General features: G+C 41.8%; 1 protein-coding gene across 6 annotated transcripts in view; it reads right to left on the reverse strand.

Annotated features, from left to right (window-relative positions):
• Window positions 1-2360: 2360 nt before the first annotated feature.
• tfeb (transcription factor EB) overlaps window positions 2361-16824 on the reverse strand; it is a 32103-nt gene continuing 17639 nt past the window's right edge. For all 6 annotated transcript variants that reach the window (XM_069156986.1, XM_069156979.1, XM_069156989.1 and 3 more), the window contains 9 exons: window positions 15575-15772; window positions 12468-12566; window positions 12033-12221; window positions 11205-11294; window positions 7404-7521; window positions 7116-7166; window positions 6406-6481; window positions 6142-6289; window positions 2361-6060 (listed from right to left, as the gene is read on the reverse strand). In XM_069156986.1, coding sequence (XP_069013087.1) covers window positions 5500-6060; window positions 6142-6289; window positions 6406-6481; window positions 7116-7166; window positions 7404-7521; window positions 11205-11294; window positions 12033-12221; window positions 12468-12566; window positions 15575-15772 — 1530 coding nt within the window. In that variant the 3' untranslated portion in view covers window positions 2361-5499. The remainder of the gene's footprint in view (window positions 6061-6141; window positions 6290-6405; window positions 6482-7115; window positions 7167-7403; window positions 7522-11204; window positions 11295-12032; window positions 12222-12467; window positions 12567-15574; window positions 15773-16824) is intronic.

Genomic DNA, 16824 nt, shown 5'->3' on the forward strand with positions numbered 1-16824 from the left:
CTCTCCCATCCAGGGGCTAAATTAGCTCAATCAGCCCCCTTTCACCTCTCTTCCCCGGGCTTCAAGCTGAGTGACACACTGCTCCCCTGGGATGTAGGGACGACTCACGCACGCACACACACACACACGCACGCACTCACACACACACGCGCACACACACACACACACACACACACACACACACACACACACACACACACACACACACACACACTAAGCCCAGCAGCCAGAGGAAGACTATGAAGGGAAGGAGGTGGGGAAAGAGAGGCAGGGAGAAGTTGGGGTGAGGAGGAGGAAGGATGAAAAGGAGGATTGGTTTAGGAGAGAATGAAGCTTCATTTTCTTTTTGTACCCAAGTCCAATAAAGGCTCCATCCTCGGCTCTGAATGGAGCTCATTGTTCACTGCTTGTTGAACATGTATGAAAAAAACAAAACTCAGCGATTATTTTACTTTTCCCTTTTTTCCCTCATCTCTCTGTAGGACGAGGTGGTGCTCAGCTGCGATGCCAAACCCACTTCAAAAAGGGCCCGTCCATCAGAAAAAGAGCTGATGAGTGTCTCGATGTGTCTCCCTTCGCTCAACCCCCAGCTCACCACGCCGGGCTCAGACTCCTGCATTCCTGTGCCAACATCTCTTAAATTGCACCTTCATGTTTGATTTGTCTCGACCCTTCTCCTCTCTCCCTCTCGCTAAACAGCCACCCAAGTGTCTGTGGAAGTGCAAGGCAGGCATTTCTGCAGTGGTAATAGCAGTGCAGTGTGTGTGTGTGTGTGTGTGTGTGTGTGTGTGTGTGTGGGAAGGGGGGGCTGGATGGGCGAAAAGGTGGTGATCGGAGTGAGCCATAAGATCTACTCTTTGCAGCTCTACAGGGATTTATTAGACCGGGAAGTACATTAGCATCATAAAGACCCAGGAGAATGGGCCTGTGGATGGGCTGCAGACACCATCACCACACTTTAACATGCTCTGCAGCATCACTGAGTGTGTGTGTATGTACGTGTGTGAATAAGGAATAAGATTACCTCGATTTGACTTAAGAAAGGCTGTTAAACGGTTTATGGATCATCCAGAAGCAGCCCTGGACTAATACATCAGGAGATGATGGAAAGAGCTGCAAAGAAAGAAGAAAAGAGGCCAACAAAAGAAGGAGGAAAGTGAAATGTGAAGGCCACCACCTCTGAAAAAAATAGGGTAATTTTACCAAGTCGACACTTATAAATTTCATTTGTCGAAACCTTTTCTTATTTAATGTGTGTACAGCAATAGTAGTCTTGGATGCTTGGATTTTATGAACATTTTTCACTATTTTATGAAGGTAACAAATGCTCTTCCCAACCGTTTCCTTTTAAACACGTGCTGTGCAACACTCAACTGTGCTTGCCATTTGTGAACGAGCAAAAATTAGATTGGTTACTTGAGTAGTACTTGAGTAAAAGGTTAATTGCAAAGCAGCTCATTCCTTTCTGTGACTGTGTTCTATGACTAACATCACAGAAGAGAGTTGGAGGAGACGCTGGAATCTTTTCTGTATAGTACAGGTCTCTGGTGCGCCCTGGTGGACATGTGATGCAATTTAGAGAGCTTCTCATCAGTCCTCCACCTATTCACACAAAAATACTGCAATCGGACATTTATATATAAAAATATCATTCACGCATATTCATTGTCTTACATCTATATTTGTCAGGACTTAAGGATGCTTCAACCACAGTCCAGCTTTTTAACTGTTCTATCACCGAGTCTTTACCGACAACGTTTCTCATTAAGTTGGTTAATTATTAAGCTGTATTTGTGTTTGATTTCATTTCTAAATGCAGCCAAGTTAGATAATATGCTAAAAAAAAAATTCTAATCTAAAATATTTAAGATAGATATAGGCATATCTTATGTTTTATGTAAGACATAAAATGACTGCTTGGAATAACAAAGTTTACTTCATTTGTTTCTTTGAAGAAAGTAAATTAATCTATCAATAATTGACCTGATAAACTATAGAAAAAAAAATCCTGAAATTATATCTTCTTTGTCTCCTTCACCATCTGTGATTAAACATATACAGTTAAGATGACTTTTGCTTAACATAAATTAACAGTCTGTGAACTGAATGCTTCAAATTTGCACATCACACTGATGTAAGTGGCATATTATATCATGATTGAATGGTTGAAAAAAAAAAAAAGTGTGATGTCAAAGTCAGCATATACATCCCTGCATCTAAAACATCAGAGGGAAGCTACAATAGACAAATCTCTCTCACTCACACTCTCTCACTCACACACACACACACACACACACACACACACACACACACTTCTCAAGTTCTATTAATGAAAAAAAACCACACTTAAAACAAGTGAATGAATTCTGGTGAAACATTTTATATCAATAAATTCAGAACCACTTTTCCCTGTGTGGTTGCGCTACAGAGCGCCCTCTAGTGGAAGATTAGAGAAGGCCTGAGAAGCTCTTTGGAGTGTTGGCAGTACGACGACAGTGAAACTGAGGCCGAGAGGGAGAAGGCACAACTCTGGACAACGACAAACACAGAGTCAGTGGTACAACATCAGGACAATCACAAATCCCTGGTTCAGAGTGTCTATGAAGTCAGTCGTCTTCAAGTCTCCACGAAAACCAAGGTCGGGGAGGAAGGAGGCAGGCAGGGCAAAAACTCTGACGTACTTCAGTCTGACTAGAACCACTGGTAAACCTTACATTCATCAAATGAGCAATTTGATTTCAGTCAAATCATAGAATCACTTTTCATCTATGTCTGGCTCCAAATTTCAAAGTTTAAAAAGTGAGAAAAATAAAATCCCGAACATATAAAAATGGCATCGTAAATGTACATTATCTCTTAAAAATCAGGTAAATCTTGAAGTTTATAAATGGTTCCCCATCCTTCTCCAGTGACACATTGATGGCTTCAGTGCCATAACAGTGCACTTCCTGAAAATGGCGCTGAGAAAACAGGGTAAGTTTGGAATAAAATTGAAATAGAACTAAAACAACAAATACAAATAAAATACATTTAAGTGCCTTAGTGGCATAAAACATCAGAAATAAAATCTTAATCCATAATTCTTCCATGTACAAAGTCAAAACAATAATATAGTTTCCAGTGCTTTGGGAGACAAAATAAACAACAAACTATATATATATATAATAAAGAAAACAAACACTTCTTTTAATCAAAAAAAAAATCACCATCAAAATTTGTTTTCCTAACTTCATCAGTTCCGATCATAAACTATATCAAATCAAAGTCAAGCTCCAGGTCTAACCGCAGCACAGATACAGTACAGGTCCACCGTACCCAGCTCCAACCAACACTGAGACGACAGACGCTTTTCCACCGCATGTTACAACTCAAGTCGACTCAACCCCTCGTCTTTTTTGGGGGATTTCTCAACAGGCAAAAGGTTTCCATAGTACCTGGTACATATTTGGTATTTTCTGCGTCAAGTGTCGTCACTAGAATCATCGCTTGTGTCACTGCGACATAGCAAATCCGTCACAAACCCACCAGACAAGCTACAATAAGGGCTGCAATTCTTTTCAATCTTTTTCCATAGATGGCAACCTACATAACCGCGCAATGTTCAACTTAGGAGGTGCAGATGTTCCTAGTTGACAAGGAGTGTGTGTGTGTGTGTGTGTGTGCGTGCGTGCGTGCGTGCGTGCGTGCGTGTATTGCGTTGACGTCATTGTAGTTCCATGTAGCACGCAGTTGAAATACGAAATGCAGAAAAGTATCTGGGGCCAAAAGTAGAGTCAGGTCGAGTGGTACCATGTGGTGGAAAAGCAGCAGAAGGGAGTGAAGCATTACTTTCAGGTGACAGTGTGAACAACAGACCTGAGCTTTACTTCTGCAGCCGGCAGTCCCGCTCGACTCACAGGGAAAGATGCCGACACCGTTAACGTGCTGATGTGAAAACAGCCTCGCGGCACACTGCACTTTATGAAAATGTTTGTGAGCACTATGAGGATATCCGTGTGATAGGTGAGCGTGTTCAATGCGTGCCTGTTTGCGAACTGAGTGTGAATGCATGCAAGTGTGCTGTGAAGATGACACTACTCTCTTCCTCCAGTGTTAAACTCTGTCACTGTCTTTCCTTCACATGGGCCTCTGCAAAGTCACACAGGGAGAGAACATGAACCGTTTATCTGATAGACTAACAAAGGTAGAGTTGAAACGGAAGCGAACTCCAAAGCATTTACAGGCAGAATTGAACCTGATCTTCAGTCTGAGCCCGTGACCTCCAACCTTTAAAAACATGCCTTTGAAGAGCAGCAGCTGCAGAACTCAAAAGGCACAGACCAGGGTTACGGCCCTGACACAGCTCAGGTTAACATCTGCTTCGGTTTAAAAATGATCCTGCTTGTGTATTCTGATACAGTACCTGAGTATTTTAACACCTCGCACCACCGGGTGATGCTCTGATTTTTGAGGGCCATCCAGTGGTTTTCTTCTACCCTGTCTCCAACGGCAACAGAAATTACAGTGTCTTCGAGTAAGATCACGACAGCGTGAAGTGTTAAAAGTGTCGAAAATGGTGGAGTGTGTACGTGCATGTGTGTGTGTGTGTTTGTGAGAAAACAACAGTTTCAGCTAGAAATGCCAAAATGCAAACGTGAAGGGCTTTACTAAAAGCTGGATTATCTGCCTCCAAAAGCAACGTGTTCACCCACTGAGTTTTTAGGTGTTTCCTAAGATGTGGACACTTAAAAAAAAACTAAAAAAAACACACACCACAGAACTAGCAGGCGAACAAAGATCTTTGTCAAACAACCATTGCTTGAGGCGATAGCAAACTGTGGAATAACAGACTGAGGAATGAAGCGATGTGACTGGACTGAATCCCCTCAAGATAAATTATGCATGCAGGGCCATAAAGCTATTTCCATTTTATTCACTATCGTTCATTCAATCATTTATGGTTACTAAAAGGAGGTTGATGTAATGGGCAAATAACTTGTCCTCTATCAAGTGAGACAATGCGCTCGGTCGTCCTTTTAGCTGATAACGTCAGTCTAATTAACTGCTAGTTTTGTCCCTTGTTCAATTATAATTCAGGGCCACCTTTTTGGAAACGAGGCCATGTGTGGTATACAGAAGAACTCTTGACTTGGCAGAGTTGGTTGCTTCACACCTCGTAAATGCTCAGTTGAACTCACACGCACGTGTTTGTGTGCAAACATTGACACTATACAGCATGTTTCCATGCGTGTGAGTCATGTGGGTCTTCACCGCTTCATAAGCAGAGAGATAATTGTCCCACAAACGAGTGCCACCGGTGTATGTTAAAGTTGTGAGATGTGTGTATTGTGTGCGTGCGGGTGAATGACGTCATGCCTAGCGGCGAATTCCTGCCTGTTCATGTGCTTCGTATATGTTGCATTGTGCCAGTGTACCGTCACTTTTATGCCGTTTACGTTTTTACTGCGACCTCTCTGAAACCTTGTGTGGTTGAGTGAGCGTGTGCGTGTGCACGTGTGTCTACAGTATGTCTCCGTCCTCTATGCTGAAGCTGGATCGGCGGCTGGAGTCGACGGAGGCTTCGGGGGACATTGCAGAGAGCAGCGGGTCCCCTCCCATGGGGGACAAAGGCTCGTCCATCATCAGAAAGCCCAGCTCGCCTCTCCTCCCCTGGACATCCAGTCCGCCCAGGTCCCCGAGCCCCGACATGCCGTCTGAGAATCCAGGAATCCCATCGCACAAGTCCAGCGACTGGGCAAAGTCAAAGGGCTGGGAGCTGCCGACAGCTGGGAACTGGATGGGCGGCTGGAGGTGTTGTGGGAGCGGAGGCAGCTGCCTGGGTTGAGGCTGGGCCTGGCTTTGAGGGTGGAGGTGGGTCTGGGGGAGGAAGTGGTGCTGCTGGGCCTGAACCTGGTTATGGGGTAGGTGCTGGGGGTGGTGGTGGGCTTGTGCCTGGGGGTGAGAAAGGTTCTCCTCTGGGCTGGTCTCTTGTTTTATATAAGAAGCCATCATGTCAGCGGGGTTCAGGGCAGAGGGAGAGTTGCTGGGCAGGCCGTGCAGATGAGCCTGCATCTCCAGCTCCTGTAGACAGATGGCAGAGAGCATCATCAGCATCATTTTATTCGCTGTGTTCCTGCACGTTTGGTTGTATGATTGCGTTACCTGGATTCGTAGTAGCAGCTGTTTGTTGGCCATCTCCATCCGTTTAAAGTTGTTCTCCACCTCTCTGGACCGATGTGCATCCTTCTGCATGCGTTTGATGTACTCTACAGACGCCCGCAAAATTGTGCCTTTGTTCCAGCGCACATCACTGTACACACAGTAGAGTACACACAGACAATTTCCACAAATAAGTAAATGGCAAATACTTGTTTCATTCGACAACTTTGATCACATCTACAACACAGGGCAGTAAAAGCGACTCACAGGTCGTTGGTTTTGGGGATCATGGTGCCCAGCTCCTTGATGCGATCGTTAATGTTGAATCTCCTCCTCCTTTCAACTGTTGCAAAGGAAAGAAGAGAAAAAGGGAGGAGGACACAGGAAAATACGCCATGAAGATATTGCAGATGGATCAAAGGCATGAAAAAAGGAACAAAAAAGAACTTGTGCAAAACAACTTGTGGTCTTTGGGATTACAAAATAAAAATGTTAAGTATGTTTACAGCATCAGAACAAACATTCAAAGTGACCTGGCAAGGGTTGACACTGCAGTACATGCTATATAGCAAAGTTACAAATCCAGACATATTGGAAATAAACAAGCAGGGGCAAACGTGTAAGGACAAACACACACGTACACTGACACACACACACAGTCACAGGCAATTACACCTAAGTGCCAGGACAGCAGAAATGACCAGGTTAACCATCCACCCACTAGTTGTACTATGTCAGCTAAATCAGCACAAGGTCGTATAAAACGTTTTTTGCACGAGACAAATTACGGTGTCTGTGTGCCAGCGGCGTGAAAATGTTGTTTATAAGGCTTGTATAGTGTTGTTATTAGGACATAGGACATAGGACAAGAAATTTCCCCTCGGGGATTAATAAAGTGTATAAAATCAAAATCAAAAAAAAATTTAAAAAAAGGAGCAGAGATTTTGGAAAAAGAGCATCCAGAGGAAAAGACTTACTCAGATTGTGGTTGTCTTTCTTCTGTCTCTCCTTGGCCAGCGCACGGGCTTCTGCAATAACAAAAAAGTGATTAACTAATGGCTGAGAAAGTGCCCCATCTGGAGAGAGGCAGTTTGTCAGAAGTGACAACGAATGCCAGAACATAAATTACAGGACAAGGTGGGAGGAAATATTTTAGGTTCGGTGAGTTTCAAACAAATCTGTATCACTTAGTAACATCTTAATAGTCTGTGCGGTTTCCTGGTTTTCAAAATATAACTACAAATTTACAAAACTGCTTTTTGCACCTGTCAGTTCTCGCTTGATGGTCAGGTTGGCAGGACAGGAGTTACTGGTCATAGCAATGGCTGGCCCCTTCATCCCAGGACCTGTGTACACATCCAGGTGACTGCTTGACAGGGGGAGCTGGAGAGGAGGCACACACACACAGCGACACATGCACACAACAAATACACACATTTAGAAAACCAGTAATTTACACAGGAACATTTTCTCTGATTAATAGTTTCATCTGAGAACGCATGAGACATTTGAGAGGAAAGAAAGACGTGCCTCCAAAGACCTCAAATGTCCAATAAGTAGCACTGTAGTTATGGAAAGCAGAATATTTTATACACCTCCACCAAAGTCCTGAATTTAACGTGATGTCGCATTACATAAAAAAAGCTTTACTGATAATGTAATCATCGAATGAGATGAGTGAATTTGAGTTTATTAAATGTAATAATGTAATCAAAAGATAAACTACCGGTGCGTTAAACTCAGGTCAAACCGGTGTATGTTATTCCCCCATATTTCCTAAAAAAAAACCATTTACAGCTTCATACACCTTGGTAAGGACCTTTATAAAGTCAGTGGCCATATTTAGGGTGCTGTAAAGAGCAGATAGCAGGAGATAATGCAAAAATATCACACCTGAGAACAACCTGCCAAGCACCCAGCAATGATTGACCATCATGCTGTCTATCTTATCTCTCTTTATGGCCCGATTCTCTCCTCGGCCTCCTCCAGCTCCTGAACGTAAACTTGTGGAATCCTCTCCAATCTCCTGCACTTTAGACGTTGCGTAACGACGGAGATCTAGTTTTGTATGGATTCCTAAAAAAAAGACGTGATTTCCTTTTAATTGTGTAGTTTAGTGATTGTGATGGACTTCGTAAGCAACCCTGTCATAGTTCCTAAAGCAAGGGGCAAAGACAATGCTGCTAATGAGACGTGACAGATAAAGAACTCAAAGGGAAAGATAACCTAATCTGCCAGCTAAGCTACTGTGTTCACATCCATGAGTATACACCTCTGCATGTTCGACTTGTGTATGCAAATTATACACTGTTGAATTTCTATCAAAAGATCTAAAGAATGCATAATGATTAAATCTTCATATGAACATGAACTTCTAATTACAATAATTTATTTTGTTTTCTGGGTTTAATATCAAAAAATGAATCTGTGAACCATGGTTAGTGACAAATCCTCAAACAAAAACCAATACAATGCCTCATCCTGTCATGGTTAGAAGTTTTGTGCTGATCATATAAAACTCAAAAACACACACTTTCTGATAAACTCAAATTTCCAGCATCCTCCACCACCCACCTCTATATTCCACTCCAACAAGAGTCCATTTAAGTCAATTCAACGACAAAGTGTGACTGGTACTTGGTATGGCTCAGTGTGACCATCCAAACGCACACAGACACACACATACTTTAGAGTCAAATTGTTCATTTGTGCCTGGTATTCAGTGGCGTTCCCAGCTCTTTACTAAACTTTGAGATTCCAAGAATTCCATGGAGTTTGCTGCTTTAATCCTCATCAGGATTAGCAGGTGAGTTTAACTCACTGCTCTGACAGTTTGGAATAAAGCTGGAATTTCTGCAGCACTGTTAACATATTGATTTCAGCTTTGAGTTTCCTCCACAGTTACTTAATTGTACCAACTTCTCTCACACTGATCGATCTATGATTGATCACTATGTGCCGCCTAATCTAATTAATCAGTGTGATGCAAACACACACATGCAAGTGACTAAACCAATCAAACACACAGAGCGGTATTAGATAAAGCTACAGGGGGCTTTGTGAGTTTGCCTCTTCTACACACACACATGCGCGCACACAGCTGTGGAAGCAATGAATCCGATAGACAACAACACAATGTGTCTGAGACTGCAGCAGATAAAACCTGCCAATATTTATACTTCAATTGCACCAACATGATGATCAACTAGCATAAATGTGGAAAAGTCTAAGTCCTGCAGGAAACACATATCACATGTTATCACAAAAAACAGCTATAAAAATGAAAAGCCCCTCCACCCCTGCTATGGCTCTTCTTATAATCAGGGACCCGAGGCTAGGAGTTAGAGCTGCTGCTGCTGCTGCTTTTGTCTTTACGGTGGTTCGAATCACCAATATACAGTCTGAGAACAGACACAACTCCCCAAACCGAAGCTCACATTAAAGTCTTATAATCTCTTACCAGCTGAATCTGTTCTCCTTCAATAACTTCCACAATGGCATATGTCTTATTCATCTCCTTCATCCTCTGCTCCTTCCCTACCAAGGCCGGGCCGCTTTCTTCTTCTCTCCTGGTCAGTAGCAGCACATGCAGCTCTCTCTGGCACTGCTGCCCCCGTCCAGGAAGAATGACCTCGGCAGCAGCGCTCCTGTCTTTCTTCTACCTACCTCCGCTCACCACCAAACAAGAGTGAACTTTCCCCTAACTGGACTTTCAGCCTGTTTTTCCCTTGCACAAATTGCCCTCATCCCCCTTTCCCTCCTCCCTCCTTGTCCTCCCCCCTTCTCCTCCTCCACCTCCCTCCCTCCAAATGTCTTGTAAACAAGTTGAACTCTAACTGCTGGTAGTTTAATTGTTAATTTTCTTGAGTTTGTTCCCTCAAAGACAAAGCGCTGTTCAGTCCTCGACTGACATGTCCTCCCTAACTTTATCCAGCAGGGTTTAGGGAAGGAATGTTCAGTGTTTAAATCAATTACACACTGTTTCATGTGTGTGTGTGTGTGTGCGTGTGCGTGTGTGTGTGTGTGTGTGTGTGTGTGTGTATGTGTGTGTGTGTGTGAGTGTGTGTGTGTGTGTGTGAGTGTGTGTTTGTATATATGGCTACATAAAGCAATAACCTGTTGCTTACTGAGGGTATATACAGAAACAGAAAGAAGACTTGGAGCAAAATTATGATGGCTGCTTTGAGACACAAACTAGTTGTGGTTGGCAAAAGTAAAAGCTGCACGAACACCATTATACCAACTAATAACAGCAACAAAAACTGAGAAAATGAATGATAAATGACAGGAGTGACAGACAGAGACAGACGATGCAGATGCAGGAAAAGTGATTATAGGAACTACTGAAAGGCCAAAGTCTGAGCATTGATGACTTGGCATATTGAAGCCTGTGACTTATTCAGGGCAGACTGGGCCCAAAGTTGGCCCTGAAGTGGATGAAGGTTTTAGCACATATTCTACATATTCAGCAAAAACGACACAAAAAGGGTATTTTAAAAGGGACGCATTCAAGGCATATGTGCATGTGCCCAACAAAGAACATGCAAATATAGTATAATGCGCAAATAGTGCAAAGAAGAAAAGTTGTTGTTTTTTTATCAAAAATCTATCAAAACATTTAAAAAAATCCCTTTCAATAAGATAAATGATAAATGGCGCCAAACTTAATTCTACTCAATTAGACACTAATATCATCTCATGCAACATGATTTTCTAGATACCTTACTTTACTTATTTGTTTTTGTAAAGAAAACTGCATAATGTTTTAGCTGCAAAGAAAAGATGAGCTAACATAGTATCAATGTAAGTCAAAATAATAATAACAAATTTGCCTCCAAAGGCTTTGGGACCTGTACAGGCTATAATATCATCAATCCTTAAATCCCCAGTTAAAATAATAAAAAAAAATATTAAAGGATTTCCTGCAACACCTTTGGTAATAATCTCACAAAAATGTATCACTGCAAAAGCAATTAATTGGATGCAAAGTTTATAAGTAATATACAAAACAATGAAATTAGAGGATTGCTGAAATCAAACATTATTGGTGGGTTGGCTCTACTTACTGTGTTTGGCATCTGTATAGGGTCAATGTATGCTTGGATATCATCATAATTGGACTGCATACTGATGATGTCATCAATGACTTCATCCATCTGGAAAAACAAAAGGTTTAGACAAATTTAAAGACCCATTTTATCTAACAATGAGACAGGGGCAGCAAAAAAAAAAAAAAAAAAAAAAAAAAAAAAAAAAATCAACATCTGAATGTTTAACAGACAACAAACTAAAAAAGAAAAAGTTCTTTGTACATTCATTAAAGCAGCAGAAAACCTGAGGGGCATTTAGATCTCCAAGTCTCCAAGTAAACTCCTGAAGGTGTTTGTCTCACTCAAGAAAATACTTTTTAAAAAGTCTCCTGCCTCATGGAGGCTGGTTGAATTGTTTTCTCTCAGATAGAAAGAAGACAAATCGCATGTTGGAGGAAGAGAGTGGGTCAAAGTCTTCTAGGTTCAAAGGCCCTTACACTTTGCTGTTTCCCTGTCACTTGTTAAAATGTAATTACTGGTGCAAGGCCATTACGGAGCATTTAAATTCCACTGATTGTCCCTCTCAGTTAGTGCAGGTTAGTCAGCAAATTCATTCACACGGCCACTGTATGCACGGCACATTAACACCCGCGCGTTCACAAATGCTGCTGCAGCCTAACAAAGACCAATTAAATTATTATGATGCTTTCATAAAATGTGGAGAGAACGACACTTTAGGGGTAATATTCAAACCTCGTAATTTTATATAGGAGTGCAATTAAGTCATATTTTAAGGATATTTGTTCAATATTGTTCTTTATAACACCAGCAGGAATTAATGTGTATGGGTTTATGTTTATAAACCTCGTTCTCGTGGCTCGAGCCAATGTTGAGCATGGCCATGGGGCTGTTGGGGGCGCTGTTGCCGGACATGAGCTGCTCAGTGCGCATGTGTGGGGAGTGGAGAGGTTGGGGTGCGGATGCTGAACCCCCTGTGGGTCCCATGTTTGTGGGAGGAGAAGGCGGCATCAGTCCCGCTACTGCCTGGACCGTCTAGACAGACACACACACACACACACACACACACACACACACACACACAGAGAGAGAGAGAAGATGGTGATCATGTTAATGGATAACAGAATACTGATGTACAGAAGATAAAAGTACTTCAATACAATGTGAATTATAAAACAAGCCAGATAAAAAACAGAAAGCCAAGCTGTATATAATTTGGAGTTGATCTAATAAAAGACAGACATTCACAGATATTCAGTAAAGGGTGATCCAGACAGATACCTGTTTAGTGGCGAAGGTGGTTGACAGGTATTCTTTCACTTGTTGCCTTCGAGACTGACGGATGTGGTAGTCTGTAGGGTTCTCCAGGTGAGTCTGTACCTGTATTGGGATTAGACAATAAAACAATGAGATCAATTCATATTCCATTACTAATTTGTACTTTGGTCCACTTCTTTTGTGATCTTAAATCATTTTTTGACCAATTGTTTGTGTTTAAAAATCCAAAAATCTGTAGGCCAAATATTAACAATAAGACTGAAAGGTGCATCTTCTTCAAGTTGAGTGACAACTGTTGAAACAAAAAGGACGATTACCACACAATGTTCTATATTTTAGAATTTGCATTTTATATGTTTGACAAAAATTGTGTTGGATTTAAAATTCAGCAGCCAGTTTAATTTGCATATATTACTACATAAGAGCTTTGCAAATCTCATCAGCAAAATAAAAACAAAATTTTATACATTAAACACATTTTAATTAGTCAACTTTAAAGCTAGATTTTTGCTCCCTGTAAAAGAAGCACTTGCTTTAGTATGAAGTAACTATCTCGAAGATCTCAGTTTTGTAGCGATAAGTAGTAATTACAACTGTGCTTTTGAACTTCACTTCCCAGAGAATCCATACAGCACCGCCTCTCTCTTCTTCACACACTAGTGTGTTGAAGTGCGAAAACTTCTGTTGCGTTAGCGCCACCTAACCTCTCTGGTGGAACTACCACTGCAGGGTGATGGAAAACTTTGGATTTTCTGAATGCCGTAATCGACAACCAGCTTGTTCAATTTGTAATAATGCAAAAAGAAAGGCTTTCGTCACAGCTATATTATACTGTACTTTTTTGTTGTTGTTGTTGAGTTGTATATTGACATTCTCCCAAGCGTCATTGATAATGTTCAAACTTATATATTTTTTACATTTCCGTGTTTTTAGGTTGCCCTTAAGGTTGTATTAAGCAATAACTCCCATGATCCCATGCGACTTCACGACATCGTCAAACTCCTTCTTCTGTTATTGTTTTGATTAAGAGACCCCAAGAGGCAGCAATTACATACTGTTCAATTAAATGAAACTCAAAAACAGTATGATTTTTTTCTGATTGTATCAGTATGTATGCCGCAGATATGACATTTAAGGAATGGTGGAAAAATGTACAGAAAAGTACATGAATAAGCAGGAACTTCATAGAAATGATGCTTATTTTAATTAGCATCCTTTAACACACAGGGTTATCATTAGTGTATTGTATAAGCTTATTAGCTCAGTACAGTTTAACAACATTTAAACACACTAAGAGTGCACTTTAGACCTCATCATCTCAGTTATGGTACTCAGACATAGTAGCCTTAAGTCAGTAGTAATGTCTGCAGGATTAAAGCCTCACAAAATCCTCTGGTGTGGCTACAGTAACATGGAGCAGTGGGCTGGCCTCATTCCTTCACATCAAAGACTAAAGCTCAGAATAGAGCTCCCCATTACTACAAGACAGATTCATCTCCTCAGCCCCCCAGACCTCCCTCAGTTTTATAACCAACAGCAGGGATTATATCAGATGAACCAAAAATGTTTCTGTAAATAGATGTTTCTACCTCCTCCTGCTCTTTTGTATGTCTTTTACAACAATTTTTGACACTTCGAGTCAACACACACGCGCGCACGCACACACGCACACACACACACACACACACACACACACACACACACACACACACACACACACACACACACACACACACACACACACACACACACACACACGCACACGTCCTGAGCCAGAAGAACAACGATACAGCCACAGCTATTCTTTGGCCTCTTTGGCCCAGGTCTGTCAGCACAGTTGATGTCCAAACAAACATCAGGCAGGAGGTATGACAAGCTCGGTGGGCCTGATAGACAGACAGCTCACCTTATCTACACCAACAAACACACTGACAACTCCAAACAGTGAGATTTCACTAACGCCATTCCACTGAGCCACACATACACGCACCCACACAGACTACACTGTCAATACATAGAAAAACGTGCAAACACATTGTACAGATTTACAGTTCAAAATAGCACAAAGCATCCCGCTCACACATAATGGGGGTATTGCACAAACCTACAACAGCATCAAAGATAAGGACACACTGAGGCATCTCTGGAATCGGGCAAAATGTCACTTCGGCTTTATCTGTCCCTGTCTGACTCAGACTATCTGCAACGCTCCTGTCAGCCCTATCGCACAACATGTCAAACCTCTCTTATCTCCCCTTCTGTTTCCCTACCGGCTTGCTGCTCCGCTGCATTTTTCTCTCTCTCCCGGGTTTTTTCACAAACCTCTCCCTGATTCTTTTCCCTGTGTGGCAGGGCTGCTGTGTGAGAGGCCACAATGCCCAGCAAAGTCATGACCACCTTCGCCGCGCCCTCCTGTCCGCGCTCCTTCTCGGAGAACATGTGATTGGATTAACGGAAGTGCCACAGCCCCCTGTCCTTTTGAAACTAGATTTACCCAGCATCTTTTCTTTCTTTGGCACATCCAAATATGAGATCTGTTTTGTGCTTTGTCTATGTAGTGCATTTGGACTGGAAGTGCATCACAGAGATTTTATTACATTCATTATTTTATTACCACAGACTGTGTAGTCCAAGTCTGAAAAGGAGCGTTCATGGAAGGATGGGGGGGAAGGATGGAAAGATGGGGGGGGCAGTGGAGATTCTCTGCACGATGAATGGATCAAACCACAAATCCCTATCTGTATTTTTTTTTTCTGCCCAAATACAAAATACATCCCGTTCAATAAGCCATTTCCAGGCTTGACATTACTGTATGTATCTGTCTGATCAAAAGCACAGTTTACATTTAAGCACTGACCTGAAATAATAAGTTAGCTTTTTATAGTTCTCTATAAAAAAAGAAAATCATCATTTGACATATTTGATTTGTTGCTTTTCTAACTTTTTCAAAACAATATAAACTAAATATTTGTAAATGTGCAAAAACTATAAAGACATCACCCTGGTGATTTTTATAATATTTAAACATTTTATTTTATGCTTATTGAGTAGTCGGTTGAAAAAAATCCTATTAATCAATTATGAAAATCCTTGGTTGGGGCCCCACTGACCTTAAGAACCTCCACGGGGACCTGCATGCTTTGGTAATGCTGTGGGGTGCTGATGGCTGGGGTGGGTGCAGGTGGCACAGCCATGCAATGCTGCATGTACTGCAGGGCTGCATTCTGCTGCTGCTGTTGCTGCTGCTGCTGCTGCTGCTGCTGCTGCCGCTCACGCTGCTCCTCCTGCTGCAGCTGGTCTCGCATCAGCTGGACACACACGCACACACACACACACACACACACACACACACACAACACACACAACACACAACACACACACACACACAGGAATGCTCATTAATCCCATCTATAGTACAGTACAAGGACTGGACCATATCTGTTATGTAAATGCATCCCAGCTCCAGTTTTTAGAGGGTTGCTGAGCGTTGCATGTCGAAGGGAGAGGCTGCCTGATTAAAATGACTGTAGCTTTTGTTGTGCTTCATTCCTATAACATCAACTTTGGTAGACTTGCAACTGATTCAATGGTACCAGGGTTTATGGAGTCATTGTTATAAGGCTGTTATATACTCTCTGATTTTGTTTGAATTAAGTGGAAAAACATGTCCATGTTTTTTTTTTTTTTTTTTTAAATCTCTTAGGGTCGTTACAGTCGTGGAGCTTTTACAGACTAAATTTGAGGATTCAAATAATAACCTGGGGTCAAGATGTGTGATGTCACTTTAGTCTTTTTTTTGCCCCTCTGCTTTTTGCAGAGTGACAGGTGACTCGCACATTTTTAAATCACCTTGTAAGAAGAACAAGAATTACAACCTCATAGTTGTACTCCTCCACTAACCAGTCAAGTTACAGTTTACATCATTCTCTGTCCAGACTCATGTAGTAAACACTTTGAGGGAACTCAGACTGTATAACGTAGTCTGATAGAACACAAAGTAAAAGCCATGACAAAGCTTCCAAAATAGCGAGGACCAAATGGCAAGGCCAGATTAATCAGTGGGAAAACTGAATTTCTCCTTCAGATAAATGAGAAAATGTTATGACATTGATCAGAATGCCTTCCTTCCCAATTTACACGTGATCGCACAACACGACAAAAAAAAAATCCAAGATCCATAGCTAATGGTAAAACTTGCATGTACTTCATATTGAATGGTGGAAGGTACAGTGGGGCAAAAAAGTATTTAGTCAGCCACCAATTGTGCAAGTTCTCCCACTTAAAAAGATGAGAGACGCCTGTAATTTTCATCATAGGTACACTTCAACTATGAGAGACAGAATGGGGGGAAAGAATCCAG

This window comes from Embiotoca jacksoni, unplaced genomic scaffold (assembly GCF_022577435.1).
Source record: "Embiotoca jacksoni isolate LCO1_2020_lvr unplaced genomic scaffold, fEmbJac1.0.p SCAF_1, whole genome shotgun sequence".
In the NCBI taxonomy this organism is placed as follows: domain Eukaryota; kingdom Metazoa; phylum Chordata; class Actinopteri; family Embiotocidae; genus Embiotoca; species Embiotoca jacksoni.